The 11,031-nt window shown below is 39.6% G+C and overlaps 1 protein-coding gene across 2 annotated transcripts in view; it reads left to right on the forward strand.

Moving 5' to 3' along the window:
- The window catches only part of LOC128507219 (zinc finger and BTB domain-containing protein 7C), a 24,759-nt gene extending 16,141 nt beyond the window's left edge, over window positions 1–8,618 (forward strand). For both annotated transcript variants that reach the window (XM_053477936.1, XM_053477937.1), the window contains exons 2-3: window positions 3,655–4,990; window positions 6,008–8,618. In XM_053477936.1, coding sequence (XP_053333911.1) covers window positions 3,669–4,990; window positions 6,008–6,578 — 1,893 coding nt within the window. In that variant the 5' untranslated portion in view covers window positions 3,655–3,668 and the 3' untranslated portion in view covers window positions 6,579–8,618. The remainder of the gene's footprint in view (window positions 1–3,654; window positions 4,991–6,007) is intronic.
- Window positions 8,619–11,031: the final 2,413 nt, after the last annotated feature.

Consider the following 11,031-nt stretch of genomic DNA (forward strand, 5'->3'; position numbering starts at 1 on the left):
TGGGAGATGTGAACTGTTTTAACTTTTCTCAAAGTTTTGTCTTAACTTTATTATTCCTAGCTGATGAACCGCGTTTCACCCGGGGTCTTTTACGCTACACCGGTGTCTATTTTTAAAAATTAATTTTTTTTTTAAAAACAAAAAAGGAAAAAAGAACCATGACTCAAACTTCAAACAACAAAGTGACGCTCTCTGAAGTTTTGTCCTTAATAAGTACAGCAGCAACAGTGTGTGTGTGTGTGTGTGTGTGTGTTATTTTAAAGATCAAAGTTACTTCTGTTTTTACTCAATTAAGTGACATTTAGGTTTCTGAGGTGAACGCCATAGCTTTGCGTTTTTTTTTTTTGTTGTTGTTTCGCCTTTTTTTTTTTTTTTTTTTTTTTACACAATTCGGCCGTGAACTCAAAACCAAAACCTCTGATTAAGAAGACGCATTTAAACTGAACTTCAGGTGAAGCTGAATGATGCATACAGATTAAAAGCTCACACCCTGACATACTCGGCGCACTCGAAAACGGATCCGTACGAGCGGCCTCGACCTCGTCCTATATTGTAGCAGTGAACCGAGCAAGATGACTATGTGGTTAACAAGTCGAGCAGCGACCTACCGTGCGTAACGAATAACGCATTAATCAGGGCAAATAATCAGTGATGTACAGTAGAGGTGTGATGTACCGTTATGCAAAGCAATTTGCAAATTTGTACGTTAACCTCATGTTACGGGGACATCCTAAAGGCTCGGCAGAAAATGTATTAATTCGTACGACTTTCTTGCGGAACTGGAGACTCCTTCCATACTTAATCAATACACAGTATCAGACGGAAATATTTAACTTTTTAACAATTATCCAGTTATACACTAACAATTATATAGTAACATGTATATAATGACATTCTACTCGCTAATTAACTATCTAACAGGTTCCTGTAAATTAATTGTTACTATAAAAAAAACAATACTTATTAATATTACATTATCGCATTGATAAAATAAAAAATTATCTTTTGACCTTGTTCTGGCAGGTGTTACGTCTTGTCTATGTATCTAGCACTATTTCCAACAAAATATACATCTTCCTGAGCTTATACAGTACACCGCACTTCTCCTAACCAGCAGGTTTTTTCTTCTCCGTGAACATTCTAAAAAACAATATCGATTATTTCCGTCTGATTGAGTCTAATCCAATCTTTAAGAAGCTCATCGAGAGTTCTTTACGGCACAGACGGAAGAATTATGTTCTCAGAGCGGTTATTTAGGTCTTAAGAAAGTTAGTCGGTGGCACTGCTGTATGTGTGTGTGAGTGTGTGATAGGTGTGGGTGTGTGTGTGTGTGTGTGTGTGTGCGTACTCGTGAGCCCGTGGTGGTAGCCATGTAGGACGTTACAGTGGGAAAGCAGTGCCCTCCTTCCCGCTCTGAGCATGTGTCACATCCTGCTCCTATCCTACACACACACACACACACACACACACGCACACACATACAGACTATAATTATGGGAGTGTATCTATGAGGACAGGGGAGGGAAAAAGCACAGAGTTGAGCAGCTACAGAAGTTGCACGTGTTCCCAGAGTGGGTGGGATCGACTGTTGTTTTTAGCTCTAAATGCCTGTTTGACTTGGCTGGATTTTCCAGGGAGGGGCACCGTCTTTTTTCTTTTCTTCTTCTTCTTCTCTTTTTATTTTTTATGTTTTTGTTTTGTTTTGTTTGTAACCTGTCAGAGAACTTCCGGGGACATCTTGATCCCTCTCCTTCTGTGTTGCACTGTCATGTTTAAACAATACAAGTGTCCTTTTAATACATCTTTAAAATGACAAGTGTACACGCATGACAGCCTCGACAGAAAGGTTCTTCCATGAAGGAGCGTCCTGCTGCCGCACCTCTAGACGTCCTTGCTCGTAGACATTCTTGCGTATGGTAGAAAACAATCTCAGGTTAGAGAGTTCAACGAAAACCATAATAATTTCCTAAGTATTGTGTATATAATACATTTGAGTGCTAAATATTATACTGGCATACGATACAGAAGAGCGGATCTCAAACTGGGGTTCTCTGGGGAGATCCAGCTGTCTGTAATCCATAGTTATAGGGTTTGTTTGTGTTTTATATTTGTTCGTTTGTTTGTTTGTTTTTTGTTATAACGACAGAAATCACAAATCGCTATCATCAAATTTATATTAATTATCGATTCCTTAATATAAATATTTCCTTTGATTTGACTGGTGACTTAAATCAAATTGGTTTAATCCAAATATCTATAACCTATAAATGTTATTTATAAAGATAATAAATAAATTGAAATAACTTCTGCAAATGCAACAAAAAAAAATCCTGTATAAACAGACAGAGAAATATTCAGCACATTTGCATAATGCGCTTAATTTATAGACATAATCAGATTAGGTTACTAAAATAAATCAGCAGAATTTATTTTGCAATTAAAGAAGACAAGAAGTTTAAAACCCCTTGGCGCAGAATACAGGTCGAGTCCTTTGTTCCGCTCCAGTGCAGCGTTTCTCTTTCCGCTAAACGACATCCCCGCCCCCTCTCAGACCCGCTCATCATGTTCAGTATGCGCTTCTCCTCATTTAAAGACATGTTGTTTCTTCTTTATTAGACTATATGTCTAATAAACTGGTAATTATAGCAACTGTCTCCTAGCAACAGTGCAAGAAATGTTCAATACTTGATTGGTAAGGGCTCAGATGAGATCGTGAACGAACACGTTTGAAAAGAAGAGAAAAGAAAGAAGGAAAAAAAGAAAGAAAAAAAGAAAGAAAGAAAGAAAGAAAGAGGTTGGCCTGTGGATACCGGTGGAAAAAAAAAACCTGCTCATTTACTTTAAAGCCAGTCAACAAGGCTGGTTTGGATTTGGGAATCTCAAAGCATCTATCTAAATGTCTGCACTGACCGCGTGAAGTACACGCTCTGAGATTATGCTCTATTCATAGCTGTGAATGAAGGCCGACGGTGCCAACCTCTCTGTGTAAAAGGCAGCGTAAACATTTTAGTGAATCCACAGGTACAATTCAGTCGCTGTTCACCCGTGTGCTGAAGCCAGCTGAACACACGACTCCTCGTAGTGCCTCTTGATGCGAGTTCCTTAGGAGGTGTATATGAATTAGAGAGCAAACTAGTGAACGGGACCAATTTGCGGGTATTAAATAAAGAATCTAAAGAATATTAGAACAGTCGAGGGGGAGGCGTCGGGTATAAAAACCATCTCGCCCTCCAAACTTCTTTCCTTTAGTCTAGAAACTAGAGCTGACCCCCTTTGCCTTCCTGTGTTTTGTTTCCAAATGTCACATTGTGTGTGTGTGTGTGTGTGTGTGTGTGTGCATGTTTTTGTGCATGTAGAGAGAAAAAGAAAGAAAGAAAGAGGCAGAGAGAGGAACTTTCGTATGTCTTACTTTATCAGGGTGCAGACATCATGCTTGGCTTGTTAAAACCCGAAAGCTGAAGATAAGAAAGAAAGACGGCTAAAAGAGGTGTGGAGCCTGGGAAGTCGTGCTTGAGGGATTTGTTAAACATCTAAAAAAAGAAAAAATGACATTCAAGCCTTCTTTACTTAATCAGGTTCTGTCAGGAACATGTGGTATCTATGCATATGTAATGTGAGTTCTTTCTTTCTTCTTTCCTTTCTTTCCCCCTGCAGATTCGTATAAGACTATGGCCCACAGCGAGGAGGACCTCATTGGGATCCCCTTCCCGAATCACAGCAGTGACATCCTGTGTAGTCTGAATGAACAGCGTCGTGATGGCTTCCTCTGTGATGTGGTCCTGGTGGTGAAAGACCAGGAGTACCGCACACACCGCTCTGTGCTGGCTGCATGCAGTCAGTACTTCAAAAAACTCTTCACCGTGGCCACGGGCGACGGTGACCCCAGCCAACATGGTGTCTATGAGCTGGACTTTGTAGCACCAGAGTCGCTGACGGCCATTTTGGAGTTTGCGTACACGTCGACACTGACGGTGACACCCTCCAACGTGAAGGAGATCCTGGGTGCGGCACGGCTCCTGGAGATCCCGTGTATCATTAACGTATGCTTGGAGATCATGGACACCGGAGGCGGGGGAGGTACTGGTGGTGGAGAAGGAGATGAAGAGGAAGATGAAGAAGAAGATGAGGAAGAAGAGGAAGACGAGGAAGAAGAGGAGATGGCAGAGGAGGCAGAGGACGACTCGAAAGATGGCGAGGTCGAGGAACGTGACGAGGACAATGTCAGTGAAAGATCTCTTCAAGCTTCTGAAAAACCGGAGAACCGCATCACTGGCAGGGAACGAGGAGCAGACAGCCCAGCGTGCAGCTCACAACAGAAGCAACACTCAGAAAGGGACTTGCCAAACTCTCAGAGATGCCACTCCCGTACCCCGGAAAAACCCAGAGATCAAGAAGGACTGGAAGGCAGAGCGCTGAAAGACTTTTCCATCGAGTCCCTCTTGCAAGAAGGGCTGTACCCAAAGATGCCGGGAATGGAAAGAGGGTCGGGCTTCACCTCTCTTCTTCCTGGATTCTATCCTCCAATTTGGGCTACAGAATTTTCAAGCTTCCCGCAGCTTCTAGATCCCCAATGCCCACCTCACCCTTACCCATCTGCCTCGTTGGACAATGGACCCTTGGATCTCGCCATCAAGAAAGAAGTGATCAAAGAGGAACTAAAAGATGAGCTCCCCGGTACTCTGCTTCACAGAGAATTCCTTAAAGACTTTGTGAGCCCAAGTGTTGGTGCGGCTCCTGAACCCTCCCTAGGCCAGATTAAGGACGAAGCGGACCTGCGGAACTACTTAAGTTTCCTCTCAGCCTCCCACCTAGGGTCACTGTTTCCACCATGGCAGCTGGAAGAAGAGCGGAAGCTGAAGCCCAAAGCGTCCCAGCAGTGTCCCATCTGCAACAAGGTCATCCAGGGTGCAGGCAAACTACCTCGGCACATGAGGACGCACACAGGCGAGAAGCCCTACATGTGTACCATCTGCGAGGTTCGCTTCACAAGGTAAGACAGACACTGGGCATAGCATACATTAAGTCCAACCCAGATAGCACTCAGGTGGGCGCACTTTAGAGCTGGTGTGCCAAAGGCTTCCTCCAGGGGTGCACTGAGAGCAAGTCTTGAGAACACACACTTGGCAGGGGGGTGAGATCCACACTGTTTAGGTGTGAAAGTTGAGGTGCTGGTCATACCTGCTGACCTGAGACCATATTAGCCTTTTAAATCACAATGAACAGAAGGTTATCACTTGGCTAATGAAACAATCCACCTGCCAAGACTGGAAGGCTGGAAGATTTTGTTTCCTCAACTTAAGTCTTTCAAATTGTGTTGTTGTTTTTTTTTCTTTCTTTCTGGACAACGTTTAAAGATGCTTATACATCAAAGTTTTCAAAAGCCTTTTGAAGACGATATAGTCATACAACATAACACTGAAATGTCATGAATAACAGGAAAGTCAGCGAGTTACCCCTACCCGGACCAAATCAGTCACATAGAACACAGAGAAGTTGCAAAAGCATCAAATGTCTGTCATGGAGCATTACCCCAGTCATGCAAATGCATTTGTGAAACATTTTGTGCAATTTTGTGGTCAGCCTCCGTCAGAGCTTCACAGTGGTTTCCATACTGTAACAAGAAAATACAACCTAGATTTCAGTTCTTAACTAGCACACATACACACATACACACTGTAACAACGAATAACAGAAATCTAGAAGACAAAAGTTTCGACCAAAAAGAGTAGAAAAAAAATGAAATGTTGATATGACTTTAGTGTACCACAAGAAGACAAGAGACCAAAAAAAAAAAACACTGTGGCATGCCCATCCTTTTATTTCCACCTACAGTATGTAGGGCAAATTTCACTCACGCACATTATGTATGCATGTTTATGGGCTTTTGGCTTTAACAGTTCTTGATGGGATTTTTGGAGCTTAAACAAATAACTTCACAGGTACCGGTACATGTGTTAAAAGATAAAACCAACCAGCTAAAAATATTTTTATTTTCTTCATCTTTCAGGCAGGACAAGCTAAAGATCCACATGCGGAAGCACACAGGCGAGCGACCCTACATGTGCCTGCACTGCAACTCCAAATTTGTGCACAACTACGACCTGAAGAATCACCTGCGTATCCATACTGGCGTGCGGCCCTACCAGTGCGAGCACTGCTACAAGAGTTTCACCCGCTCCGACCACCTGCACCGGCACATCAAGCGTCAGAGCTGCCGCGTGTCACGGCCACGACGGGGACGCAAACCCTCCTCTTCCTGGCGCTCATCCTCCAGTTTCTTCTACCCTCCGGACACCCACCCGCTGCAAGGAGACCAAGGATTGCGTCTGCCATCGCTCGGAGCGCCGGTGCCTGCTCAACTGCCAGAAAGACGGCAGGATTTAGACGGTGGCAGCAGCAGAGAGAACCTCACTGACAGGAAGCTCATCTCAGAGGATGTGGACAGGAAGAGGGGAGTGTTTGCTTTCGCCCTGGCAAGAGAGGACGTTCTACCACACCCAGCGTTTTACCCCCCGACCCCTGATCCCTGGACCGTGAGACTGGACCGAGCGCCACCCGTTCCTGAAGCTGCAAAATGACCTTTTTTTTTTTTTTTTGCTCGCGCACAACTCTTTTTTTTTTTTCTTTTTCTTTTTTTTCCTTAACGTGACTGAGAAGACTGGACAAACTCAAGTGTAGAAGGGTTGTGCACTCGAGTATTAAAAAAAATGAATAAATGCTTTTCAGAATTTCTGAGACTTTGCAAATCATATTGGCAAATTGCTGATTTTAATAACTGATGTCTTTTTGATGTTTGATCGTCAGCTTTCTAATGTGACGCCAGGGATTTTAAAAGTATAAAAAAAAAAGATGAATATCTTAGAAACGTATTTGTATTTATGATTCTTCTGGTTGTTTTATGCTTCTGTATTTGCTAACAAGGGTAAATTAAAGTGGGACTAAAACCTCCCCACAGACTGTTAAGTGCAATTTATTTAGTTTTTCTTTTTCTTTTTTTTTTTTCTCCATTCCAAAGTTTTACAGGTAAGTCAGGTATTTAAAGGGACAAATAACTTCCATCACCTCTGTCAGAAATAAGCTTCACGCTTATCAGTTTGTCTGAAAAGTAACCGTCATCTACTCTAGCTAGGATTAAACATCTAAACCACTATGCAAAGATTACATGATTAAATGTTTAGCTGTCAGAAATTTTATCGCAAATTAACGGCAAAAAAAAAAAAAGCCCGCAAAACAGGTTCAAAGCATTACACTGAGCAATATGATGACTAGTTTCATTTTACATATATTTATATATTACAAAAATCGAGATCAATTTTTATCATGATAGCTAGTGCAAAAAAAAACTTTTTATTTGGATTTACTTTCAGACTCGACATATCTAGTTTACCCTTGATTAGTGTCCAACGCTTCGTATGCACTATTGTACATATTTTATATCATGTTTTATATAATCTTATGGTGAAGTTGCTAATTGTTGTAAACTATTTAGACTTTTGAACATTAAAAACACCCAAAGATGTGTTGTACGAGTACAAACTTGAAAGTCTTTTTAAAAATCACATTTTTAAAATCACTCCTTAAATGGCTTAAAGTTGTATAGTCTTTTTTCTTCTTCTTCTTCTTCTTTTTTTTCTTTCTAGCTACATGTTGCCGGTTTGAAAGTGTCTCGCAGGTGCTTGTCATGTACAGAAATTCAAACAGGGACTGTGTCCGTCATTTTTTGATATTACTGTTATTGTTTTTAGCTTAAATGACTATTGTACGTCAGAGGTGTTTTCGAATTGCTATGGAGAAAATATTTTCAAGCTATTTATGCATATTTAAATAGGCCTTGGCTATATTTTGCTAAGATGTTTTTATATAAAGACACTAAAATTTGTCCGTGTCCTTGTTTGTCTGTACGAAAGAAAAAAAAAATTGGCATTTTTCTTTTTTTTAAACAACAGAAAGTGAGCTTCTGTGATGTTTACATTTACATTAATGATCTCGATTTAATACATTTGAAGTGGAAAGAAGTCACTTAAGGAAAAAAAAAGAGGCTTTCATTTTCTCACTTCCTCTGTGAAAGTACAGCAAGGTAAAGCCAACTTTCATAACCTTTATGAGCAAAACAGTAATCTTTTTCATCTAAATCAGAGTTCGCGCTGTGAAAATGTCCTGATGTTTTATATATACAGTATATCTATCTATATGTATGTAAAAATACAAAATCTGAAAGATAATGAGCCTATAAAGCTGTTCTGTATTTGATAATGCATTGTTATATATACTTAAGAAATTCTACACACAACTAAATCTTTAGAGGGTAAATTTGTAAATCTGTAGAACGTTTGGACGACCAGTGATGGAAATATACTTGCACTATGTGTTAATGAAAGAACCAACCATAAATGTTTTTTTTTTTTTTTTTTAAAGAAGTAAAAAAAAAAAAAGTCACAATTTTTAAAAGATGCACTTTACTTTATATGAGAATGCTGTCCATCATCAGAGTTACCGGAGATAATGTGTTTTATTTGTACATTTAAATGACATCCCTGGAGCAAACTGATGAATGAATTCATTCAAATTGTAGAACAATGAATAAAAATGTTTTGTTTTGGGTTTTTTTTTCCTTCAAAGTCTACTTTGCCCTTTGATTTATTTTGCTACACAATTCATTACATGCTGTATGATTGTATAATAGTTTAAAACTATGCTTATGGAAATATATATATATATATATATATATATATATATATATATATATATATATATATATATATATATATAAGGTTTTTTGGTGTGTATGTAAAAAAAAAAAAAAAGTCAGATAACAAGGATGATTTCGTGTCTGGTGTTTCAGTGTCCGGAGTGTGTGTCAGCCCTTCCTGGCCTTTGTAGGCGTCCTTTGAGTGCATCAGTTTCACACTGAATATGAATCACCAAACATCAGAGCAAAAAACGTACACCATCAAACGACAGAAAAAAAAAAAAAGATCAAAAAAACGAAGTAGTTTAAATATTTCCTGTGAGTTAGGGGGGAAATAAACAGAAGTTCTGAGTTGACAATCAACTTTCACTTTTTTCTTTTTTTTTCTGAAACCAATCATAGCAGATCATTAAGGTCAGTCTTGCGTGGCAATAGACATCCTTTTATCTTTCATCAGTCATAAACCAGGCCAGAAACTGTATTTTGCTGAATAGCAATTTTTTTGCAAAAAGGCTTGCCTAGATGAGTTCAATTTGAAAGTGAGACTGCAAATACAGTACATTTCACGATTTTACTCGTCCATTAAAGGGGTTTTCTGATGGACTTCCCTATACAGACTACACTCTGTCGAAATGGCAGCTTGATCCTTGCACACACACACACACACACACACACACACACACTGACACTTCATATTTCAAACTAAGCACACTGAGCGTACTTTGTCTGCAAGACGTTCTGTACTGTATTCACACACTTACTTGATAAATTCGAGAGTGTTCGAGAGCTGCTTCCCTACTGAGTCATCACATCGTACAATGTTGTATAAGTTAGACCTGTAGTCACATTCGTACTGCCTGAAAAAAAAAAAAACAGCAAATTTAATAATACGATTAAGAGAATTGACTTACAAGAGCGGGTCACCAAAAGGACTCATTAGACATTTTGAAGACGCTCTGAGATTCGAATCGAACGAGTTTAGTCTACACCTCAGACTCAGACTCAGCTATAAACAATGTGAACTTAACTGACCTAAAGTGTTTTGTCTGTCAGGGATAAGAAAAAATTGCCTCTGGCTCACATAAATAGACAAAATATTCTTGTACATTTTACATAATGTTATTGAAGTAAATCTGTAGAGAGGCAGGCGTGGAATTTCCCTGCATTCCATAAACACATGATGAAGACATTTATGAACTGCCACACCTTTAGTTTAAAATGTTGAACTCAAAATATTGAGTAATCATCAAGTTAGTTTAGGCAGATGAAAAAAGATTCTAAAAAAATGAACCTTAGGAAGGATTCCTATGCAGCATCCACACGAGAGACATGCTTGAATGCTGCCTCCTAGTGGACAAAGTGCTTCAATCATCCTATTGACCCAGTAATTTTCTTTACATTAAAATGCTGTAATGTAAAAAATTACTCATTCTCACTTACTCATCATCCATACCCAGATTTATCCTGTATACAGGGTAGCAGGGGAGCCTGGAGCCTATCGCAGGAGACTTAGGGCACAAGGCGGGGTACACCCTGGACAGGGTGCCAATACATCACACACATACAAACTTACTATGGGCATCAACTAGCTTAATCTGCATGTCTGTGGGAAGAAACAGGAGTACCCGAAGGAAAACCACCAAGCATGGGGAGAACATCCACACACACAGACCCTGGTAGGGAATTGAACCCGGATCCCGGCTGTGCAAGGCGGCAGTGCTAACCTCAAAGCTCCTGTGCCACTTGTAAAAAGTCATTACTTAATAAAAACTATTTATTTTAGATCCCTTCTTATTATAACCAATACAAGCAATATTTGTTAAACTAACTTTAGACAGAAAAACACCAATAACATGTCGGAGGAATTCTAAGTTATATTCAGTACAGTGGAACCTTGGAGCATAATTCATCCTGGAAGCGGGCTCGTATTCCAAAACACTTATAAACCAAATTTAACTTTTCCATAAGAAATAATGGAATCTCAAATTATTCGTTCCACATCCCCCCGCCCCCCCAAATATATACATAAAAATAATTAACACAAAGTATTAAGTCAAAATAAAACAAATTAACCTGCACTTTACCTTAAAAAAAAGTTAAAAAAAATAAATCCTTCCTCCACCCTTTTCACACATACAAGCCCACACAACAGAAACACTGTTTTATAGGGAAAATAAACAAGAAATCTCTCTAATGACACTTGATTGAGCGACACACTAACAGAATCATTGCTCTAAATAAAAATAAAACAAATTAACCTGCACTTTACCTTTAAAAAGAATCGCGACAAAGCAGTGTTTCTGTGTAGAGCAGAGAGAAAGAGTCTGCGTGTGTGTGTGTGC

This window comes from Clarias gariepinus, chromosome 19, assembly GCF_024256425.1.
Source record: "Clarias gariepinus isolate MV-2021 ecotype Netherlands chromosome 19, CGAR_prim_01v2, whole genome shotgun sequence".
Taxonomy (NCBI): Eukaryota; Metazoa; Chordata; class Actinopteri; order Siluriformes; family Clariidae; genus Clarias; species Clarias gariepinus.